The sequence below is a fragment of the Xyrauchen texanus genome, chromosome 44 (genome assembly GCF_025860055.1).
Source record: "Xyrauchen texanus isolate HMW12.3.18 chromosome 44, RBS_HiC_50CHRs, whole genome shotgun sequence".
Classification (NCBI taxonomy): Eukaryota; Metazoa; Chordata; class Actinopteri; order Cypriniformes; family Catostomidae; genus Xyrauchen; species Xyrauchen texanus.
The window spans coordinates 17,190,495-17,205,906 of record NC_068319.1 but is presented as its reverse complement, the minus strand read 5'-3'; the positions used below and the strand labels follow the sequence as shown (position 1 = coordinate 17,205,906).

The 15,412-nt window shown below is 36.3% G+C and overlaps 1 protein-coding gene across 2 annotated transcripts in view; it reads left to right on the top strand.

The window, feature by feature from the left end:
• Positions 1–15,412, top strand: part of LOC127636790 (high affinity cationic amino acid transporter 1-like) — a 43,292-nt gene that overhangs the window by 3,064 nt on the left and 24,816 nt on the right. For both annotated transcript variants that reach the window (XM_052117524.1, XM_052117523.1), the window contains exons 2-3: positions 13,613–14,117; positions 14,473–14,631. In XM_052117524.1, the coding sequence (XP_051973484.1) occupies positions 13,748–14,117; positions 14,473–14,631 (529 nt within the window). In that variant the 5' untranslated portion in view covers positions 13,613–13,747. The remainder of the gene's footprint in view (positions 1–13,612; positions 14,118–14,472; positions 14,632–15,412) is intronic.

Below are 15,412 nucleotides of genomic sequence, written 5' to 3'. Positions count from 1 at the left end.
CCGACACCCTACATACTGTATAGCATAAAAACAAGCCTCGCCATGTCTGAGTCTCTAAGCTGTGGCCTAATGCTTTAGAACCTGCGCTGCTGACATGTATTTTAAAAGGAAAGTGACTGTTTAGCTTGTCATTTTCGCCCCATCATCAGGTATGTCACTTTAGAGCCATTGGAAGCTTTAGAATCCTGTAGAAATGAGAAACTAACTATTAGATTGTCAACCTTTATGTCACTGTTGATGTTAGACTGATATATCATTGATTATATAAGATGGGTTCTAGTTTAAACAGCATCCATCCAGTGTTTTAACTATCATCAGTACAGCGTGCATTAGATTCTTTGAAAATTATGCATTTATTCATTTTTTTTTTAATATTAGTTCCACAGACATTTTTGATTTCATATCAGAATGTTAATCTGGGCATTGTTGATCTAACCAGTCATTGCTCACTTTATGGTGGTAGAAGGAAAATTCAATGTAGTAAAACAAACTCTGACAACAAATAAGTTGTATAGACTGTACTTGTTCCAAAAATGGGTCCAAGGTGTAGATCCATAATGTGCGATGTGCACCGTTTACATCCACTGACACTATATAATGATTATTTGGGTAAAGTGAAACCCAATATGTTTACATTTAGTGTGTCTGTATTCTAAATTCAATTATTTAATTTTTAAGTCTACTGTAGGTATCACTCCCTCATCATTTGTTATTTAATTGGGGTCACTCTTAGCTCTCTATATGTGAACTGATTTTTAACAGTTTGTATCTACATTGTCCACTGTCCAGGATTAGTTTCATGCTGACAGAGTGTTTGTATGTGGGAAGGTCAATGGCAGTGTCACAGGTGTAAAACCGGCTTGGCATCCAACAACAGATAGCTTAGATTGTGTCCCACCATCAGGGTTGGGAGGGTTACTTTTGAAATGTATTCCACTACAGATTACAGAATACATGCTGTAAAATCTAATTTGTAATGTATTCTGATATATTACTCAAGGTCAGTAACGTATTCTAAATACTTTGGATTACTTCTTCAGCACTGGTTGATTTTTTCACTTGTTTTGACTATAAAAACTGTCAGAACAGTAAAACAAAATACACATGTTAAAAATACATTCTCTGAAAAACCAAAATATCTAATGCAGTGCTGTTTCTAAAACAAGATCAGTCAAATTGAAAACAATACCAAAATTATTATCAAGAATATGATTTTTGCCCTAATATCAAAGGTCTTACTAGAAAAAAATAAATTATGATTCAATGTGAATTGTCTTGATAAAAAAATATGATCGTGTCTGATAACATTTGCATGTAAAATGGCTAGAAATAGCATTTTAGCTTAGCGTAAAGCTGACAATTTATACAAGGTTTATTTCTATCTCTTCTGCTCCAAACTTCAAACGTACTTCTCTGTCTGCTCCTATGAATGTAACACATTAGAAAGTGTTTCACCGCTGTTCAAATGCACTTTGGATCACATCATTTATATGTATAAATGTTTTCCATCTGAAATTATTAAATATGAAATTAAACAAATGACAATAAAATGCAAAGTAAACTCTTCAGTAATCAAAATACTTTTTGAATGTAACTGTATTCTAATTACCAATGATTTAAATTGTAACTGTAGTGCAATATAGTTACTTATATTTTGTATTTTAAATATGTAATCCCGTTACATGTATACCGTTACTACCCTACACTGCCCACCGTTCACAACAGTGATCCTTCTGTCTCATATGTGCCATCCTTTCTGGGCTGTTATGGATCTTTATCTGGAGAAGTAAGACACTGATTTAACTACAGTTGATTTAAAGAGTAGTTCACTCCAAAATTAAAATTCTTCAATCATTTACTCACCCTTGTCTTTCTAAACCATTTGACTTTATTTCTTCTGTTGAACATAAAAGGATTTGTTTATAATCAATGTTGAGCACAATTAGGAGATCGCATTTTCCCTCTAAAATAAAATTTTTACTCCACTAATGGTTAGGTTTAGGGTTGGGGTTAGGGTTAAAACAAAATGCATTGTATTACATCAATAATGACTAAAAACAACTTGCTTTAGGCGTCAATCTATGGACATTTCACCCGGAAACTATGTAGAGATCACTCATGCCCATACGTTCAGCAACACTTCCAGCTTCGGCCACTGGGGGCAGTGATGAAAATTTTAATAAGAAAATTTTGGTAACCTATTTCAGCTGAAGAATTTTCGACCTAATGTTGCCGAATTGACAGTTAGATCTGTCTGAATGATGATAGAATTGACATTCTTGGATGAACATTTCTTTAAAACTATTTAATAACAAATACGTTGAGGAAACTTGTTCTTGTTGCCACTGTAAACAACCAAGACTTAAGATCAAGCTCATGGAGAAACAAGGGTTCAGCAATACAAGGTGTGTCCAACTGTTAATGAAAGACCATTGAAAGGCATGTTCTCTTACTAAGTTTATAGCTCTAAAAGACTGCGAAGAATAAAAGAGGCTTGTGATACCTTGGTGAGTTTGCGGGTTTGTTCCTAATCAAGCTTGTTTTTGCTCTTTTTTGTTTACAATTTTAATCAATCTAGAAGAGAAGTCTGACAGAGGATGTTTTGTAAGAACGTTGGCTGGCTGGCCACATCCTAAATTAGTTTTTATACATTTCTGCCAAATGCCAGAACTGAAGAATGTTTGTCTCCTACCAACAAGTTCCAAAATAAAATAGCAGTCACACATTTCTAGTAGGGGTGGGAATCACAAGGTAACTGGCGATACAATTTAATATTGATATTTAGGTGACGATACGATATTATTGTGATTCTTTATAGCGTTTATTCATTATTTAATTCAGTGTTTCTCATTCGTCTTCATTGGACTTAAGAGAACTGCTTCCAAATCACCAAATGCATTTTTAAATTAATATAAAAGTCTCAGTCTACAAAACAAGTCCATTTTATTTTCTCATATGCATTTAAGATCATAATGGCTCCCTATTTCTGATGTTAGGTCAGTGTAGCTAGTATTTCTAAAAAATTAATTATAGTATTTATGAATACAATAGTAGCCTAAACACTTTAAAAACATTATGTATTACAACACAATTTCAATGCACAAAATATAATTGATTACAGGTTAGCCTATTTTTACTAACTTTTTGTCAAAATTCCTCATGTTACTACTGTAACATCGTGATACATTTTAGTAAGGGATGGTGATTATGTGTAAAGCAAGACAACTGCACCTTCTAAGGGACTGTTATTCAATTCCTAGATCAATTTGGCAAAGAGAAAAAAAAAATCCCATCACCACAATATTAATGTAGATAAATGTAAATAATATTGATATAATATCACAAGGAATATCACGATACTTAATATATCAGTGTTTTTTTCCCACCTCTAGTTTCTAGGCAAAGGGCGGTCTGACAGAGCCAGATACATTGTGCCCACTCTAAACATGCTCGTGAGGTTGGATAGACTTTGGAAAAAAATACGTCAACAAAACATGTCTCAGTTTTCTTTCTGGATAGAGACTATGTCCTTGACCCTATTTCCTATCTGAATACTTGCTGTTTCGAGAAGGGTCTCCTCTTACAGTTGTTATGATACACTACTAAGCATTGGTGACGTCAGTCCTAAAGCCCGTATTGATGCTAGTATAGCATCAGCAACTATGCTCTTAGATAATATGTCAGTTCACATGCTGATTTGTTTTTAGTGAAGGAATGTTGTGAATTCTTATCTTGGGTTTATTAAAAGCAAAATATAAAAATAATCCCAAGAAAGCCCAAAATTTCCAAGGCCAAAACATTGTTCCGCCGAAAGATAAACACCATAACAGAGTCACCCAACGATTGGCACCCAGGGACCACACCCCTGCTCTACCCACCTGCTTAATTTAGCCAGATAAACTGCATGTGTGTGTGTGTGTATGGTCATAACACTCCTGAATGCAAGCCCCCCTGCCTGAGCTGGAATAAAAAAAGGATGGCACCATTAACTTTGCACGACCCAGCTGCCAGATGAAGCTGTCAGATTGTGATTTTTCTTTACCATTTCATACCTACTGCAGACAGAATGCTGCAAAAACCTAGTACATGCTGGCCATGTGTATGATGAATTTGCTATGGGGGCTATTCATGCCCACCTCTATCAAATACAATAGGAGCTACAGCACCTTCTGTGCTTAGCCCCTAATTATAACAAGAAAACTAACATAAACAATAGGTATCACAGCACCTTCGGTGCTTGGCCCCTAATGAGGAAATTCTTAGCATACAGTAGGAGTATAGAGCTATGAAACCAATGTGGATAGCATAGCCTAGATAAATTGGACATTGAAGTATTTAATTAGAAGTTTTTTATTTAATATTGAAATCTCTGATTTTTATAGAAAACTCTGTTGTCTTGGCAAATCTGAGACTTCAGAAAAGTCTCCATCCCTTGCAAAAATAAATTTTGTTGGCCAGAAAACATTAATATATTATGGATTACTTAATTTAATGGCTGTGTCAAATTGGGGACCAGGGAGTCAAATTGGACGGATAATGAAACTAAAGAGCTTCTCCATCATCTCTGTCAGAACTTTGTGACTGGCCTCAAGCAGACTTTGTCAGTGCATCCTGACCTCATATGTGCTCAAACTGGTAATCTTATTTTAGCTGAGCTATTTATTTGTCTGACCAATGGGAGATGGGGAGGTGTTCAGGAAACCTGTTCGAAAATAGTTTTAATTCTATTTGGTGTCAGTAGTTGCCCAGAAATGACATAATTTACCTTTTAAAAGTGGATGAAATTTGGGTAATATAAATCGCGCACAATATTACTGTATGTGTTTGTCTTTACTTGAGGAAACACATCATATATATTTCAAACATTTAACCATTACACATGAATCTCTTTCAAAAAGCCTTCATTCCATTCATGGTCTTTCAGCATTAACACAACATGACACTGATGGCAGAGAGACTGACACCTCTCAACACGTCTGATGTCACTTCAGTGGAGCGGTTTAAACCAGCTCACTGGCCATTGCAGGACTCTGAAAAGGTTCAGATATCTGAGTCTGATCCAGCTGGAGAGAACAAGCTTGTGCTTGGATTACCTCTGACACATTCTCCATAGGACAGAATACTAATGAAAACTTCAATTACAGGTGGCTTTCTTATGTCCTTCCACTTTCGTTTCAGGTGTACTGTAGGTGTCTTTTTTATTTTTTGCTGTTACACACAGGCAATCTTTGTGTATGTTTGTATCCAACACAGAACATACAGAGCAGAGTGGAGTAGATTCATTTGGTATTTGACATACAGCTTAATGGTTTGGTGTGCAGTGGTCAGGCACACAGAGCGAGTGACTGGAATAGCGTGCCCATGTGATGTTTGAAGTTCTATTTGTAGGGCTGTCAAGTGTGAGAGATGACTGCATTGACAATGTTGTCAAAAGAATAGAATTCTCCCATAAGGCTTTCTTGCTCAATTGCTCAGGGATCAAAAGCATAACTCAATTTTTACATTTTCTGAAGAACATAGTTGTGCTTACCTGTGCAAAATTTGCCACCACAATTCTATAGGGTGTTTTGAGTATTTTAGTATATTGCTATATGCAGTTACTAGGGTATTCTAGGTGGTTGCTAGGGTGTTCTGGGTGGTTGCATACTTGCAAAAGAACCCATCTATAAATCTCTTAGTATAACATTCCCTCCTTCAATATGAGTTTAAAGGTTTCCACGTGTTTAATTTTTCTCTAAGCGAAAATCAAAAGTTTGATTGCTTAGAAAATGAATGGCACACGTGATCTCAAAAAGTTTTGAATGTGCATGCAAAGTCAAGCATTCTGGCATACAACCCTTGTTTCTCCAGAAATGCTGGTATTTGTAATCTGAAGTCTCTTGGAAAGCATGGTCATGCATGCAGGTTGCAAAAGCTTGATCGGAACATAACTGGGCATTTGTTCAAAGGAAAATACACATGATACAACTTTCACTGACCCCGTCTTGCAAACAGCTTTAAACCTTTCATAATGCCTGTGTGAAGAACACCATTTGTCTCACCACTGAGTTGTTTAGTTGCTTCCGGTGTTTAGATCTGGGAAATTAGGCCAAAGCTTGTGTTTGCAGTTTCAATAGCAGGTTTGATCCAGTCAAGCTCTCATGTCATGCTTGTATGATTTAGATGACAACAGTTAACTTAAAGGTGCAGGACTGCTCGTGTGAATCTGCTAACATGTTTCCACGTGCGGCCTTGGTTGTTTGATCCATGAATCAGAGATCAGAGATATCCGATAGCTCCACGCCACCCGGGAGAAAAAGAAAAGGTCATCACCTCATCGCCTGTGAAACTTTCCATTTAAGTGTGGCATGTCAGGAAGTAACATTTTAGTCCCCTTTGCTGTTTAGATGGGAGATCCAAATCGTGTGTCACGATTCACAGTAGATTATCGTAATTTACATTATATGCTCATACTATCTGGCTCTCATAGGCTAATAGTTTCTTCAATTCATTCAAATGAGCAAGGATATACAATAGTTCAACATTTTGTCAGAACTTAATTTCATTGGGCCTTACTCAAGTAACATGAGCAGAACAAATTTGTGTGAAAATCATTCACCCTTCCATTATAACAAATTATCTGATTGAATTTAGTGGGACAATTTAAAGGAATGTTCTGGTTTCAATACAAGTTGAGCTCAATTGTCAGCATTTGTGGCATAACATTGAATATCACAAAAATTTAGTTTGACTTGCTCTTCCGTTTCTTTAAAAAAAGCAAAAAATCTGGGTTACAGTGAGGCACTTATAATGGAAATGATTGGGGGCCAATTTTTTTTACATTAAAATACTCAGGGGCCTGGGTTGCTCAGTGTGTAAAGATGCTGACTATCACACCTGATAAGATTCGTCCTCTGCCACCTGGATTGAGGCAAGTCACTACACAACCATGAGGACATAGGGTGTGTTCACACTTGGCAGGTTTGTTTAGATTAAAACAAACGTTGGTGCGATTGCTCTGTTAGTGCAGTTCATTTGAACAAGTGTGAATGCTGCCACCGAACCTTGCTGCGCACCAAATGAGCAATGAGCGCATTTGCCCAGCAGCCAGCATTGTTTTGGATGTTTGGCAAGTTCCGTCACAAAATATACATCATAAAAGATGTCCAATCAGGTTGTGAACTTATCCTTATGCCTTTTATTTTGTATCTTTAGGTTCGGTGTTTAGAATGTCAGTTTGAAAGCTATGCGAACCAGGACTAAATGTATCATTTTCTTTTTTGGACCATACCAAGAGTACCGAACTACAAGTGTGAATAACTATAGTTTCACTATGAATTTCATGGTTAAAATATGGGTACTGTAGTAAAACCATGATAAATGTATTGCAAAGGTAAGCAAAACTATTGCGAGGTAAAGCAAAACTTATTGCGAGGGAATGCAAAATACTGCGATGTAACGCAAAACATATTTCGAGAGAATGCAAAACTTTTTACGAGGGAATGCAAAATAATGTGAGAGAATGCAAAACATTTTGCGAGGGAATGCAAAATACTGTGATGTAACGCAAAACTTATTGCGAGGGAATGCAAAATAATGTGATGTAATGCAAAACTTATTTAGAGGTAATGCAAAATAATGTGAGAGAATGCAAAACTTTTTGCGAAGGAATGCAAAATACTGCAGTGTAATGCAAAACTTATTGTGAGGGAATGCAAAATACGGCGATGTAATGCAAAACTTATTGCGAGGGATGGCAAAATGCTACGATGTAATGCAAAACTTAATGCAAAATACTGCAATGTAATGCAAAACTTATTGCGAGGGAATGCAAAACACGGCGATGCAATGCAAAACTTATTGCGAGAGAATGCTAAATACTGTGATGTAATGCAAAACTTATTGCGAGAGAATGGAAAATACTGTGATGTAGTGCAAAATTATTGCAAGAGAATGCAAAATACTAAGATGTAATGCAAAACGTATTGCGAGGGAATGCAAAATACTGCTATGTAATGCAAAACTTATTGCAAGGGAATGCAAAATACTGCAATGTAATGCAAAAATAATTGCGAGGGAATACAAAATACTGTGATGTAATGCAAAACTTATTGCGAGGGAATGCAAAATACTGCGATGTAACGCAAAACTTATTTCGAAGGAATGCAAAATACTGTGATGTAATGAAAACTAATTGCAAGGGAATGCAAAATACTGTGATGTAACAAAACTTATTGAGAGGGAATGCAAAATACTGTGATGTAACACAAAACTTATTGCGAGGGAATGCAAAATACTGTGATGTAATGCAAAACTTATTGCAAGGGAATGCAAAATACTGCAATGTAATGCAAAAATAATTGCGAGGGAATACAAAATACTGCGATGTAATGCAAAACGTATTGCGAGGGAATGCAAAATACTGCTATGTAATGCAAAACTTATTTCGAGGGAATGCAAAATACTGCGATGTAACGCAAAACTTATTTCGAGGGAATGCAAAATATTGTGATGTAATGAAAACTAATTGCAAGGGAATGCAAAATACTGTGATGTAACACAAAACTTATTGTGAGGAAATGCAAAATAATGTGAAAGAATGCGAAACTTTTTGCGAGGGAACACAAACTAATGCGAGGGAATGCAATATAATGTGAGAGAATGCAAAACTTTTTGCGAGGGAACACAAACTAATGCGAGAGAACGCAAAACTTATTGCGAGGAAGTGCAAAACTTATTGTGAGGGAATGCAAATTACTGCAAGGGAACACAAAACTTATTTCGAGGGAATGCAAAACTAATTGCGAGGGAATGCAAACTACTGCAGAATAATGCTAAACGTATTGCAGGGTAACGCAAAACTATTTCAGAAAAAAATCCCACCCTGTCCTCTAAGGGGCTCCGTTCATTAGAAAGTGATTAAATTGTTGTTATTGTTGTTTTTCATTTCTTTGTTTTTTTTTTTTTTTGCATAAAATGTTACTTCAAAAAGTTGACAATCTATTTGAGTTGGAAAAATTATGAATCATTTTCACTGGACAGAAAATAATGTAAAAAAAATTACTTCCAAACCAACGAAGACACTTGGAAAGTGATAACAGAATTTTCAGAAAGTTATAATAAAAATAGAGTAGCAGAAAACCCTTGGGTCTGATGTGTGGTGTTACATGCAATATGATGATGATCTAATTTTGAATCTTTCTTGGACCTTTTTCATTTCATCTAGTTGGCTAAAATAATGTCAGTTTGTACAAGACTACAACAAATCTGCACAAAAAAGGAGGCTTTATTTAATTGCATGGAACAGTTTTCCTCAAGTTAATGAATCACATTAAATTTATTTAATGAAATCTATGTTTTGTTATGTGAGATGAAAACAGAATTAATTGCATCATATCTGTAGTGTGATGTCAAAATGTCCTCATATCAGTAGCTTTAGTCATAGAGGGATTAAATTAGATCAATTAAACTTCTTAGAAATGTTGAATACAGGCTGTGCTCACTGTGATGCAAACACAGAGTCCCAGTCGTTCTTTTGCAATTGAATGTATTTCTGCCATTAAGTTCCACCTTAGGTTATGTAAGACATGTCAGCTAATAACACAGTGTGTGTGTGTGTGTGTGTGTGTGTGTGTGTGTGTGTGTGTGTGTGTGTGTGTGTGTGTGTGTGTGTGTGTGAGTGTGAGTATGATAGATTATCCCCCAGTGGGCCTCTCCAGCTCTGCCACCAGTTACACTTTATGTATTCCTCTCCATGTTACTCAGCACTTGGGAAAAGAGTGTACTGGAGACACAGCAGCTGTATGAACTCATTGCCTAAAAAGCTGATTTGTACATATATTACAGAACATTTGCAGTATGTTGTCCTTTGGGAATCTACATATGCTTTTCATTCAAGATAATTTTGGTTTTGGTTTTAAATACAGCTTAGTTTTCTCTTTCAGTCTCACTAAATGCTAGGACTATATTTTTAAGTCTGACACTGAAGATTGTGAATATGTGTCAGGGCTCTGCACATTTGCAGCCGCATAAATCATTATACAGCTACTGTCCTCCCCACAAATTTGCTGGTTTGTGTCCTAGAGTTTAGAAAAAAAGATAAAGCATTAATCATGCATAAACCACTCATATCTGGTTAAACTGTATCAATCTCTGCATGACTGTTAATATCATTCTGTTTCTGATCTTGAATGGCAATTTGTGAATAAATCAACAATGAAGGTTTAAACATTTATAGTTATCAGGCAAAATGTTTTGACATTATTAAAACATTATTATACAGTCATTTTAGAATGTTATTTCTTCATTGTAGGTCTGAAGTATGAATCCAAGCAACTTCAAATATGATAAGTTGAAGAAATAGTTCACCCAATAATCAGTTTCTTCTGATCATTTAATGATCTAACCCACTGCTTAACCACCATAGTACGATGCATCATTAGAAAAACTAACTAGCTAGTCACAACTGTTTCCCGAAACTATCTATAGTTTGAACCACGTTGGTTCAACGTACAGCTGTCATTAATGATGTTACTCAGGGGGTGGAGTAATAACTTCTGCAGAGAAACAATGGATATCAAATTATAACAGCTCATTTACATGGACAGATAGATGTTTATTGTGAAAAACTGCTTAAGACATTTACGTTTATATGCACTTTGTAATTCCTGTAATATTTACTACAGTATACAGTACAAGCAGTTCTTCAGTAAGCAGCTCCATAGCAACATTATTTCCCCCTGATGCTTTAAATAACAAACATGGTATCTGAAATCCATTTATTTTCACATGCCCCTCTGTTGCTGGTGTGTTTGTTTTCATTGCGACCTCTCGCAGCATTGAGCTGCAATAGTGGGGTTTTCCTCTTACCTCACTTTACTGCACTTGAGCACATACATATGCACACATTTGATCACAAAAACCAATAAGAATTCCAATTTTATTCTTGACACAATGACAAATATAGAATTAAATATATATGGAATGAAAGGTACAGACTGGCTCTGGCAAATGGGACTCTGGTGAAACTATGTGCTGCTGCATGTAAACAAACATTTGATTTTCAAGTTGTTTTTCAGTGACAGAGAAGTTAAAACACTTCACAATCTGAATTTAAGTACCAAATACAATGTCCCATTTGATGACCAAAAATACTCTGCCATGTAAGCAATTATTGTACGAATCATGCCATGCAATGTCATTACTTCATTATCAAATACCAGAATAATGTCATTAATAAATTATATATTTTAAGTATGATTAAGCATCCTATGTATGGAATGAAATACAAACCTTTAATTGTTTTGCTGTGTTGACCCACCATCACATACACTACAACAGTCAAGTAAATAAAGCTGGCTATGTAAAGATTTTCTCAATAATAGCCATGATGATATAAGCCAGATATGACACAAAACACATCCTTTATTTAAATCCTCAGACAATTCTAAAGAGTTGCCTTCTCATGTTTTGCTAGCCACAGCATGAGAACTATGAAGAAAAAAACAGCATGAAAGCAGCCTATTGTAAAATCAAAAACCAATTAACAGATGATTATAATAATGTGATAATCAAATGAAGCTGTGCCCTATTACTGTCACAAATCATTGATGAATTGCTCAAGTTTAGCTAGTCAATTTAGATGATTATTAGCCACCAAAGTGTTTCTATCCATTCCTCAGGTGCATCAGTAGCAGGTGCATTAATGACTCTCCCGATAAACACATTATCTATGTGTGTATCAAATGCTCAATAATGGCGGCTTTGCAAAGAATCCTACAGCTTGAGCACAGAAGGCGATGCAGAAGTGAGGTAGTGAATATACATGCCAACATAAGGACACATCTCTCTTTATCTGATGACGACATCATAAGAATATTCCAGATCCTAGGATTCCTTGAATTGCTACAGGTTGTTCAGAGGGGCACAAGACGAAACTATGCCTCAATTCCAGCAGTGCAGTTCTTAGCTGCACTGCATTATTTTTCAGTGGGAACTTTTATGGTGTTGGTTGGTGATGGCCTGTGGCTCAGCAAGGCTGTGAAAGCAGTAGAACCTTTGCTTTTACAGCTTTTGAACACCACGCTGACTTTCCCCAAAACTCCTCAAAAAATCCACTCACAACATTGCAGTCACGGAAATGTGTTCAACTTCCTGAGGAAGAAGAGGGGGTCGTGCTGGTGCTTATGATGATGATGAAGATAATGCTGCTGCTACTGATGATGACGATCCACTTAACCCACATCAAGGCAGAATGCATCCTGCAGGAGCAGAAGTCAGTGAACATTTAATTCAGAAAATGTTTGGTTACTTTTTTCATTTTTAAATACAGTTTAGTTAATGTATTTTCTATTATTTATCTGACTGACATAACTTGTGTTAATAAACATTTTGTGTAATTTCCTAACTTGGTCTATGATTTTTTCCCCCCTGCAAACGTGAATTGAAAGACTATACTGCAAACAAGAAGCATGCATTTGTTTACTATAGCATAGCCTATTGAGAATATCGAAGGGAGAACAATTGTGACAGTCACGCTGGAAGATCGTTTCAAACTGATTTTCCAATGAAAATAACTTTGAGCAACAGAACTTTAAGACTTTCAAAGCTCTCAAAGTGGATGGTGAAGTCATTGAAAGGAATAGGGCATAAGGGTGATAACTCTGAATAGAACACACCCCAGCTGCGGTGAAATCAATGACATCGACACCACAAACTAACAAGGAACTATGCTTCTAACCACAGGAGGAGAGCTGTAGTTCCAACTACACATCTTTGCGACGCAGTTTCCAAATGTTCTTTGGAACTACGGTTTCGGGAAACACCAAATCATTGAACTATGTTGATAACGATGGAACTTGCGGCCATAGTTGGCTAATGATAGTTTTGGGAAACGCACACCTGGATGACTTCCTTTTTTCGGTGGAACACAAATTATGAAATGTTGAATAATATCCATGCTGTTCTTTCCCTTACTGTATATTGAAAGCATACAGTGACCATGGGGTGTCAAGCCCCAAAAAGTGACAAAAAAAGCACCATTAAGGGCCGTTCAGACCGAACGTGTTATTACGTTAAAAAAACTAGACAAATCAAAAAGTATCGTTTTTATAATTCTTTAAATTGACAAGTCATCTTAAAAACACCGTGCTACTGCGTGAAACTTCTAAAAACAGCAAGAAGAAGCACAGAGGTAAAAGACATCCATCTAGTGCATCTATACTTAGAAAATCAATTCAATTCAAGTGAAAAAACAGCACAGATGGACGCAAAAACGCATTCGATGTGAATGGCCCCTTAAAGTACTAGCATAAAATTAAGTCAACAAAACTATATTTCAAGTGCGCAAACATTTCATATTGCTTTAGAAGACTACTGTACTTTCCAAAAAAGTCTCTTGGTCTCTTTGGTCTCTACTTTCATGGTGGTTCTTTTTGCTTCTCTTTGGAGCTTGATAGCCCAAACCGTTAAGTAAACTCTTAAACATTCTTCCAAATTCCTTGTTTTGCTTTCAACAAAAGAATGACAAGAGAATGTGTGAATATGAGATAATTTTCACATCATTACAATGTATAAACTTCCTTCAGGGCTTTCTTGAACATCTGACTGATTACTTTGTGTTTTTATTCCACAGTTAAACAACACTTGCGACCAACATTCTGAACATTGTGAGTCCTCAGCGTTTGCATGTGTGAAAGAGAAAAACTGAGAAGGAAAATCATAGATAAAGACAGGCACAAAAAGGTGCATCCTTCAGATCAAAACGGCCATGGTTTTGAAGAAACTTCTGAGTTTTGGGAAGCAGTTGCTGAGGGTGAAGGTCGTAGACTGCAACTCTGATGAATCGCGACTCTCCCGATGCTTGAACACCTTTGACCTGGTGGCTCTTGGGGTGGGCAGCACCCTCGGAGCAGGAGTGTATGTCCTCGCAGGAGCAGTGGCCCGGGAAAATGCTGGACCGGCCATCGTACTCTCATTCCTCATTGCAGCCCTGGCTTCAGTGCTTGCGGGCCTCTGTTATGCAGAGTTCGGTGCAAGAGTACCCAAAACAGGTTCAGCATACCTATACAGCTACGTGACTGTAGGGGAACTATGGGCCTTTATAACTGGCTGGAATCTTATACTTTCATATGTTATAGGTGAGACTATAACACACACTGTCATACAAACTCAGTAAGTGCCCCAATTGATATTGCCACTTAGGTTGCCAAATCATGTGTCATTTTTTTTAAATGTTAGGTTTCAAATGATAAAACAATAGATATAGTGTTCAAAATGAATGCAAAAAGTATTTGGACACTTCATGGTTGTCAAACCATAGCGGAACATTAGTGGAACATGTCCATTGTTAATGTGAAGACACAGCTAGGCTGAACTTGGGTTTTGTTTATAGTGTATAAACGAATGTATAGTGCAGGTTTTTGCAGTTCTGTTTTTCCTATGTGTCGTAACACATACGTTATGTAATTTTCATAATCTTTTAAACATTCTCAGGTACCTCAAGTGTTGCCCGAGCTTGGAGTGCCACATTTGACGAACTGAGCGGAAAACATATTGAGCATTTCTGTCGTCAGTACATGACCATGAATGCTCCGGGCCTTCTGGCGGAGTACCCAGATATGTTTGCCGTAGTTATCATCCTTACTCTCACAGGTAAAGCATGATTGGAGCATTAATTACTTGAGAACTTGCAGTACATTTGATTTAGTTTAAATTTTGCTCATAGGAATAGTTAATAAAAATGAAAATTGTCATCTTTTCCTCACCCTCATGTGCTCCAAACCACATTTAACTTTCTTTCTTGCATGAAACACAGAGGAGAAATCTTGTATTAGAATTTACTGCAGATTTTATGCTTCAGAAAGGACACTAAAGCACCATAAAAGTATCATAACAGTGGTCCATGCGTCTTTAGTCATATGATAGCTTTGGATAAGAGACAGAACAAAATGTAATATTTATTTGTTGAAAATCTTAGCATCTGCCCTAGCTCTCCGTGTGCGATGTCTGATTTGTCTTCTTTAGAGTTGGATCTTTTCAATTAATAATCCATTTCACTAAACTGGTTGGAATGGTTTGTTCAGCAATCCCCATTCATTTCAATTCTATGGAAAAGAGCAACCAGCACGTTCCTCTAAATGTCCCCTTATGCTTTCCATGGAAGAAAGAAAACATTTGGAATGACTTAAGCATAAATAATAATAGAATTTATATTTTAAGGTGAGCTATTTTTGAACTGTGATTCTTTCATCTTGTTCTATTATATATGTAAATTATATGACGTTTATGATATTTAGTTTTGTATTATATTTTGTCTTCTACAGAAAAATATTAGAAAATGTAGTTTTTTAAAGTATAAAGTTATGAATATTCTGTCCCAAACAAGTTATTATGAAACACACTCATTCATTCTGAAAATAAAAGGTCTTGAATG